Source organism: Prorops nasuta, unplaced genomic scaffold (genome assembly GCF_024137725.1).
Source record: "Prorops nasuta isolate Cenicafe-Biocafe unplaced genomic scaffold, Cenicafe_Pnas_1.2 PNAS00035, whole genome shotgun sequence".
Lineage (NCBI taxonomy): Eukaryota > Metazoa > Arthropoda > Insecta > Hymenoptera > Bethylidae > Prorops > Prorops nasuta.
Window position 1 is genome coordinate 1,748,435 of NW_027116832.1, and position 9,060 is coordinate 1,757,494.

Below are 9,060 nucleotides of genomic sequence, written 5' to 3' on the forward strand. Positions count from 1 at the left end.
ATCAGGGGATTTACCGGGGAAGAAACACCCTGGGTGAGGAGCCTGGTTCGGCTATCTGACCTTGGTTCGCCGAGAGTATCGTTGTCAGGAAACAGCCTTGTCGTTGGTCCAAGACACCTCGGCCTCGCCGCTCCGTCTTTCCGGGACACTCCTCTGCGGCCCATTTTCTTCTCTATTGGGCTTCCTTGACCCTTGGAAATCTTCCCTTCTCCCCAATGCTCCAAAATCCCAGCGTCTCGTCGATTCCTCTCGCTCCTCGTTTAGGACGCGACAACCATCACGGGCCGGAACTTTACGACGACGACGCGCTCTCGTCGACGATCTCGTGCCGACGAGTCTCTTTCTCCCCCTCCATCCTCCTCCTCACTCCCCTTACTTCGCGGCACCTCTCTTCTTCCCCTCATTTACTCTACTGGCCCAGTTATTATTGGCCAATAACGAGGTCACGTGAGTTTTCACGCGAGGTGGTCCGTCGTTTCAGTCTTCTCGCCGTCCCTCTCCACGTAAGACCCATCGGCGTCTCTTTCGGGAGTAACAGAGGGGACGGCTAGGGGGGGATCTTGGAGGCGGAGGAACTCCGGGAGAAGTATCTGCCATATCTTTGCAGCTCACCCTCGACTCCTTCTCTCGCTCCTTTCCTTCCCGCGGGTCGCCCCACTCTCATTTCCCTTAATTCGCCTAGGTCCATCCCCTTTCTCTTTGATCCCCTCCCCACTACTCGAATCATTCTCACTCTCAATCATACATACTAGTCAAAACTATAATTAACTATCATAGGCGTCTGGCACTAAGGTGCAGAATTTGCCTATTAGAACCTTGTTCAGTTAAATAACTGGAGTATGGGTGACTCCCTAGGTGGGACGGCGACCTGAGCGGGAGGGCGGGTACACTCTGTTACGTTGAAGGTCGAATAGACCAGGATCACCCACTTATAATGGGGATCCCAAAAATCCACGTTATAACTCCCCCCTCCGTACTCAAGGGCACCGCCAACACCCTTGTCTAGGTATAGTGTAGTCGTCTTCTATCGGTTTTTGCCCATTTTCCGTCTAGTCGGGTTCAACCAAGTAGGCGAAAAATAGACCCCCCTCCGCAGGGGACTCCTCTCCGCACTGCGAAGGCTCTTCCGGGGCTAGCTTCCCTCATTAGGGGAGTCCCCAAACTCACTTCTACAATTACTCTCTTAGAGCTAGATTCCGTCAGTGCCCTGACCTCCCGTCTACGGGGACTAGTCACCCAGGAAGGGGAAAACGGAAGTCTTCTTCCCGATTCGGGGAATACTTCGTCTCACCCGAGGCGGGGATAGAAAGAATGAACACAAAGCAATAATTAATTTTTTTTTTTTTTTTTTTTTTTTTTTTTTTTATATATGTATTCAACAGAGTCATCGTATTGAGAACATAAAGGAAAGAAGAGGTTTCAGTTCCTCCTGTGAGGACAGTTGTAATCGATGTGCCCTCGTTCCTTGCAATTATAGCAACGCGGTCGCCCCCGCATTACCTTCAGGATCCCGGCATCAGGATCATCGCCCTCGGCCTTAAAGTAGTGCACGCGTCTCTCCTGGATGGTTGCCCCATTGCCGGGCTGTCGATATAGGTGCCGGGTGGTTTTATAACAGACGGCGCTAGCAGGTAAATTTTTGCGGGTGACGGTCTTCAGTGTCACCTTCTGGGTTGGGGGAGAGCTAACACCCTTTAGATCCCCTGAGGTTCCATATAACCCTAGGCGCCCCGAGGGTCCGGGTTTGTTCTCCGAGCTCTCATATCCCTTCATTGAGGAGGGGTTTCTTCCCGGTAAGGTTGGGCAACCTCGTGGGACAGCTCCATTGGACGGGTTGGCGCACGTCTGGATAGTGGGCCCCGTATTCGGGTCCTCGACCGTGGAGAAATACGCTTCACTGTCAAGCGTCTCATCCAGGTCCATGATTCCCTCCTTCTCTTCCTCGAGCTCCCAGTCTTCGAGGTGGGTTGGCCCCCTCTTCTCTGATCGGGCCGCGTCGCTACGGCTGGTCGAAGGTCCACTCGGGGCTGCTAGAGTTGAGGACAGGGTCAACTCTACCTTGTCCAGTTCCTCGACCGTTTGCGTCACCTTCTCCTTCATCTCGTCTCTTGTTTGGACTGGGCCACTTAGATCGGTTTGGGTGGCGCGGTCCCGGGTTTCAACGAGGTCAGACTTTGGCTTCTCGTCCCCGGCTTGTATACCGATGGACCGACGGTACTCGGGATCGACAACTATTTTTGCCTCCTCCGTCTGGGTGGTGCAGTCGTTGACACTATCCCGTACTGACACTCCTTTGTCGTATGAGCGTACTGGGGGATGATCCTCCTTGAACAGCCGGTCGAGGCTCTCCTGTACCCTTTGTTGAAGGCTGGGATACCTGTTACACCACTTCTTTATCTTTGCCGCGAAGGGCCGAAGGGGTCTCCAAGGGTCTCTCCCGTCTGGATCGAGCTCTTCTCCCTCGATGTGGACTTCACGGTCGCTACTGACGTTGGAACTGCGGTCCACTTCCTCGATATCGTCTTCCTCGGTGAGGTCCACGAATTTGACGTCTGGCTCTGGGTTTGACTTTCGGGTACCTTCAGGAGCCTTGTTACCCTTAGTGCACCGTGGCTTCGTGTGGGGTCGCCTCAAGGGGACTTCCGGATCGGCATCATCCGGCAACCCAAATTCACCTCCCCTAAACATTGTCGGTGTCGCCGATGTTTAGGTGGCTTCCGCAAGTTTTCTTTTCGTTAACACCCGTTTAGGGGAATAAGGTCGCCCGTAGGTATCGGGGAAAGATCAGTGGGAATTTGGATAATTAGTCCGCCCGTGGTTCCGTGTCCGGGGATTCTTCAGCTGGAATATAGGATTTAAGATGTGATAAGTGGGATTTGGATTTCTTACCAGTAGTGAGATCCTCCACCTCGTATACTAACGGGGAAATGACTTTAATTACCCGAGAGGGTCCTGTAAATTTTGGTGTTAGCTTCGCCGCGAAATTCTTCATCGCGGAAGACAAGACATGTGCTCGAGACAGTACCAGGTCGCCTACCCGAAACTGTTCATCGCGGCGTTTGGAGTTATACGGTTTGGACTGACGCACGAAAGCCTGATCTAACCTCTGCGTAACCCACTCGCGAACTGCCTGCAATTTCTTCATGCGATCACTCCATGCGGCCTCACCCCCAATAGGGGAAAACGTTATCTCCCCAATCGAGGACCCGTCCTCCCCCACGGGAGGTCCGTTGATGGATGGAGACACCTCGCCCAATCTGGGGAGAGAGGCCACCTTGTTTCGGATGCACTCAATTGGGGATAATTCCCTCCCAAAATTAAGGAAAGCCGGACCTAGTCCCAAAGTCGAATGTCGAGCGGTATTAAAAGCAAAACGAAAGTCTGCTAAGTGGTTATCCCATTCCCTGTGGTTCTCTTTGAGAAACGCTACAATCATGGTTTTAATGACACGATTTACCCTCTCGACGGGGTTAGCTTGTGGATGATAAGGAGGTGTAGTGGAGTGATAGATTCCGAAATCCCTACAGAGCACGTCTATAACCCGATTTACAAACTCAGTCCCGTTGTCTGTGAGCAATACTTTGGGAGTGCCCCATCGAGAAACGATCATCTCGTGGAAGGCATCTCGTATCTTAGGTCCCGTGGCTCGGCGTAACGCACACAACTCTACCCATTTGGTGAAATAATCCTGTATGACGAGGACGTATGCGTAGCCCTGTTTACTAGGGGGAAATGGTCCCATTATGTCGGCAGCCACGTACTCCCAGGGACGCTCGACCACCCGTCTTCCCATCAGCCCGGCGGAAGCTGTAGTTTCTACCTTTGTTTTCTGACAGGTGTCGCATCTCGACACATAGTGATGGGCATCTCGATACATCTTAGGCCAATAGTAGCGCAGGCACGCCCGGTGATAGGTCTTCTCGATTCCGAGGTGACCGGCCTGAGTCACTCCGTGGCATTCTTCTAGGATCCGGATTTGCCACTTCCTGGGTACCACCAGCTTCCATGCATCCAGGTCGGATAATTCTGGCTCGCAGTCTCTGGAGGGGCGGTTTATATAAAGCCTCCCGTGAGAGATTCGCCAATCTCGATATTTCTTAGGCTCCCAATTCACGGCTTCATATTTGTTGGTGTACCAATCATCGTCGAGGTCGACCCAATCGTCCGATTCATCCCTACGGTCTTCTTCCTCATTACCTAAGGAATAAATCTTCCCAGAGTCCTGGGGAGTCGTGTCCGACTCTTCGCCACCATTCCCTTCGAACATCCGCGATAACGCGTCCGGAACATGGTGTAGCGCGCCCTTGCGATGGAGAATCTTGTAGTCGTACTCGAGTAGTTCCAATCCCCAGCGTGCTAGACGTCCCGTTGGATTTTTGACGTTATGGAGCCATAGTAGACTACTATGGTCCGTGATGACGGTGAACCGGGTCCCTTCCAAGTACGCTCGAAACTTCCTAATCGCCCATATAACCGCGAGACATTCCTGTTCGGTCGTGGTATAATTTCTTTCAGCGCTGGTCAAGGTGCGGCACGCGTAAGCAATTACCCGATCGGTGTCCTCGATTTCTTGCGTGAGTACGGCACCCAGACCCACCGTACTTGCGTCGGTTTGCAGGACAAAGGGAACATTGAAGTTAGGGCAAGCTAGCGTCGGGGCTTTTACTAAGTGGTTCCGCAGCTCCCGAAACGCAATCTCTTGGTCTTCACCCCACAGCCATGCCTGATTTTTCCTTAGTAGTCGGTTAATTGGTTCGCTTTCTGTTGCAAAGTTCGGGATGAATTTCCGATACCAGGACACCATGCCCATGAATCGCCTTACTTGTTTTACATTTTTCGGGGTCGGATACTCAAGGATTGGTGCTGTTTTATCTGGATCCATCCGGAATCCCTGCTTGTCAACCAGAAACCCCAGATACTTGACTTCCGCTTTGCAAAATTCACTTTTATCCGGATTGATGCGTAGTCCCGCTCCTACCACCCGATCAAACACGCGCTTTAGCCATACCAGATGTTCAGGGAAGGTCTCGGTGACTATGATTATATCATCTAGGTAGGCGAAAGCGTGGGGTTCCATTTCGGGACCGATCAATTTGTCCAGCAATCTCTGGAAAGTTGCCGGGGCCCCCGTCAACCCGAACGGCATCCGTCTAAAATGGAATAAGCCTCTTCCGGGCACTGTAAAAGCGGTTATTTCGCGACTCGACTCCTCCATGGGTATTTGGAAGTAAGCCTGACTCAAATCAATAGCCGAAATATATCTGGCGGCCTTCAGTCTTTCCAAAATACTCTGCATGTAAGGGAGAGGGTATGCATCCTTTTTCGAAACCGCATTTACGCGTCGGTAGTCTAAGCAGAATCTATATGAACCTCCCGATTTCCGCACCATGACGATCGGGGAGGACCATTCGCTGTGAGACGGCTCTATTATGCCCTCCTTCAATAGGCGATCCACCTCTTCATATATGGCTTTCTGGACGACCGGGGCAACGGGGTAGTATCGCTGTTTAATCGCGGATGCACTGCCTACGTCTATCTTATGAGAAGTTAACGCGGTCACCCCCGGAGCTGCCAATAATCTAGGGCGCTCTTCGGCCAAAAACTGTTCGAGTTCAGCTTGCTCCCGGGGAATTAATTCACTAAGACCACAACATAGGTCCATAGGTACATCCCCTTCTTCGGGAGAGGACTCTCCACCCGTTTCTACGGGGACATCGGAATCGCCCCCTGGGAAGGGGAATATCAGGTCCTCTCCCAGTTCTTGATAACTGGAGGCCCGTTCCACGATGGTCATTCCGATTTGGGGAACCCCTTCGCTTCCCTGAATTCCCGGGGAGGTCCAGTTCGAATCCTCTCGCCCTTCCCTCTCAAAGGGGAAAACGTGGTTCGGTTGTGACTCAAACCACCATATTCTTTTGGGGAAGTTGATCACTATTCCAAATGCGTGTAAGGCATCCAACCCTAGTATACAGGGGACTGATAGCGAGGGGAATATTCGTGCTTTTACTTCGCGGGTTGTAAATCCGATGGTCATGGGTAGACGCACTTCGCCCTTTATAGTAACCACATAGCCATCGGCAGTAGTCACGGTGCTTGGTGGCCCAGGCAAGACGGGTAAGTTTAACTCACGGAGTAATTTCCAACCGATCGCTCCTAAGAAGGTTCGGGTCGCCCCGCTGTCGACTAGTACGGGTAAGGGAACCTCGTCAACGAGAGCAGCCAAATACAACAGGGGGCTGCCCCGCCTCACCACTAGAACCGATTCAGATGAGCTATGGCCGCTTAACAGAAACCCGTCTAATCGGTCGGCCGCTGACGAAGTCAACGGCCCGCCCTTGCGTTTCCCGGAATACACTCGCATTTTACACTGGTTACCCCATCCTTACCGCACCTATAGCAAAAGATCTTACGGATAGTGGAGGGGCAATCTCGCCAGGAATGTCCGGACAGTCTGCAGTTCCAACAAATATACGGCCGTCGTTCCCCTCCCGAGTTATCCGGACTCGACTTTTCCACTGCCATTTGTATCGCTTCAGGAGCGTCTTTCAGACTGCCGCCACTGGAGTCTTCCTCCGGGTTTGGCTCGAACAATTCGCTTATCATGGCCGCGGCTCGTCGTGGGACACGAGTGCCTCTCGCACTTACGGGACAGGCCAATTCGGGGTACATCGTTCTGTCAGGCGGGGGTGGAGCGCAATAAGTTTGGGTAGCCCTCACGGCTTCCTCGACCCGACAGGCTCTATTTTCCAATGCCTCGAAAGTCCGAATTGAGTCGATGTCGATGGCTGGTTGGAGTCGCGGTACCATGTTTTTGTAGGCCATCCATATCCACTCTCTTTCCGGCCACGGCGGCGTTAAACGGCCCAACATACTACGCATGCATACTAAATAATCCGCGACCAATTCTCCCTCCCCCTGAGTGCGCTTAGAAATTTCTTGTCGTAGGTTAAATTGTATATTCGGGCCTCCGAAACGCGACCTGAAAGCTTGTTCGAAGGTGGGCCAGTTGCCCCAACGTGATCTCAGCCCCCGATACCACTGCAAAGCTATGCCGTTTAACGCGTACCGTACATAATCCAGCATCATGGAATCTGTTATGTTCAGTGGTATTCGGACGTCGACAAGGCGGAGGAGGAAGGCTTCCGGATCTTCGCCGTTCCTGCCCGTGAAACTAATTTTCAATCTGCTAAACATGGAACAGATAGAAGAGACTTGGTTAGCCAAGTTCTCCCTTGGGTAGCTTTGAGCGCCATAATGCATCGGTGGTGGTACTGCGTGCGACGAATACGCTAAGTATGGGTCCAATGAACCGAAAGCATGCGCCGATGGTGGAGCGATTCCCTCCCGATCATGAACGACCGGGGATGGGGAAAACTCACCCAATGCTCTCCTCCCGAGACCTCCCGGGCTCCTTCCCGGGGAACATCGGGGACCAACGAACATATCCGTCCCCGCCGTTCCGGCCTCTCCTGTAGTTGCTTGGTCCGGATCACCGATATCCGACGCTGGGACGAAGGTAACCGCGGCACAGTGCCTACCCCCCAATACTTCATCGTGAACGTTTTGTTTTCCGCGTCCTTCTCTGGTTGGGGCTTCGCCAGGATGGTCACCGGGAATTACTTCTCTTATTTTTCCTCCCGGGAGGATTTCCGACAGCCGCTCTATCAGGGTGACAATCTGCTCCTCCAGACGGGTATTCTCAGGTCTCCGGCTCCGATGACCGCCCAAGCTCGGCCCCTCCATACACCTATCGGAAGGGGGACTTCGCTCTAAAAACCTCGGCGTTTTGCGCTTCGCTCCATCATTCCGCGATGCCGCACTCCACGGTTGCCTCGTGTCGGCCTGTGCTATCCGCGTTTCATCGGTCCCTTCCTCTCCTCTACTAACAGGGGGGGTCTCTCCGGATGCTTCATCGCGGCTCATATTTTCTACCCGGGTCTGACTGGGGCTGGATTCTTTCGTACTTAAGTAGGCGTATAGGCGCTGCCTCAACGTTGGCAATATTCCGCTAGTCGGTAAGCCCAGCGTCGCCAGCTGGGTAACAGTTTCTTCGGCATTGAGTCTGTTGATCCACGCGAGAGGATCTTCCTTATCTGGCCCATCTTGGTCCATCCCGGCGAATTATTCAATCCAACACGCGAGTCTAAGTTACCGGTGTGTTCGATATACGCGTCCTCTCTGAGAGGACCTATCCCGCAGAGGGGGAATATTTTATCGGCCTGATTCCCTCGGACCGGGGATGTTTCTTCCGATTTCTCCCGATGTGCGCCAGACACACCAGGGTGTGCTTCAATGGGGAAAACACCACCCAAACTCACACCACCCAGCGACTATAGCACTTCTGGGGACTATTGTTACTCCCGTGGGAAAAGTGCCCCGCTAAGTATTATTTGGGAAAGGAACACCAATTATGATACCGCGAGAATGCACTTTCGTTCGGGGACAAGGCTTTTTCTCTCCAGACCAAGATGGGGAAGTTTGTCCGCCCCAGCTATCTGAGAGCAAACTCCTCTACACGGAAACCGCCAGTTTTATTTCCCCGATCGCGGAAGACTGTACGCCTTCCTCACAACCCGGTATCAACTCACTCCCGTGGGAAAAGTGCCCCGCTAAGTATTATTTGGGAAAGTAACACCAATTATAATACCGCGAGAATGCACTCCCTTTCGGGGACAATCAGAGCTGTTTCTTCACTCTGTCACGCACCGACCCGAATCTTTATTCGCACTATCTCAGAACTCACTGTCTCGAATTTTCCGCGTATATCGCGAACTAACACCCACTAACTAACAGGGGGAATTATTATTTCGGAGGATTTCGCGTGGAGGAAAATCACAAACTACTCGCGGGTAGCTCGTGTTGGTGGAGACGATGTCCACTTACCTTTCCTACCACCACCAATTGACGGTCCCTCCCGGCCGCTTTCACTGCTGGCTTTATCTGTCGTACTCTCCTTTGCTGGTCTCGGGTTGTTTCCTCTAAGATCCCTTCTCTGTTGCTTCTTTAAGGTTACACCAGTATTTTCACTTGATACTATGTTATAGGCACAGAATGGTTTGA

At 52.5% G+C, this 9,060-nt stretch overlaps 1 protein-coding gene across 1 annotated transcript; it reads right to left on the bottom strand.

Moving 5' to 3' along the window:
• Positions 1-2,803: 2,803 nt before the first annotated feature.
• LOC136783771 (uncharacterized) lies at positions 2,804-8,112 on the bottom strand. The gene is made up of 2 exons (XM_066744043.1): positions 6,411-8,112; positions 2,804-6,252 (listed from the first exon to the last, which is right to left on the bottom strand). Exons 1-2 carry the CDS (start codon positions 8,110-8,112, stop codon positions 2,804-2,806), a joined length of 5,151 nt encoding a protein of 1,716 aa, XP_066600140.1.
• Between the last annotated feature and the right edge of the window lie 948 nt (positions 8,113-9,060).

What these genes read in the sequence shown, in the direction of transcription:
- LOC136783771 (XM_066744043.1), bottom strand. Translation starts at nt 8,112, where the DNA reads ATGGACCAAGATGGGCCAGATAAGGAAGATCCTCTCGCGTGGATCAAC. An exon ending in AGATTGCCCCTCCACTATCC is followed by an intron (nt 6,253 to 6,410) that starts GTAAGATCTTTT and finishes AATCGGTTCTAG; the next exon opens with TGGTGAGGCGGGGCAGCCCC.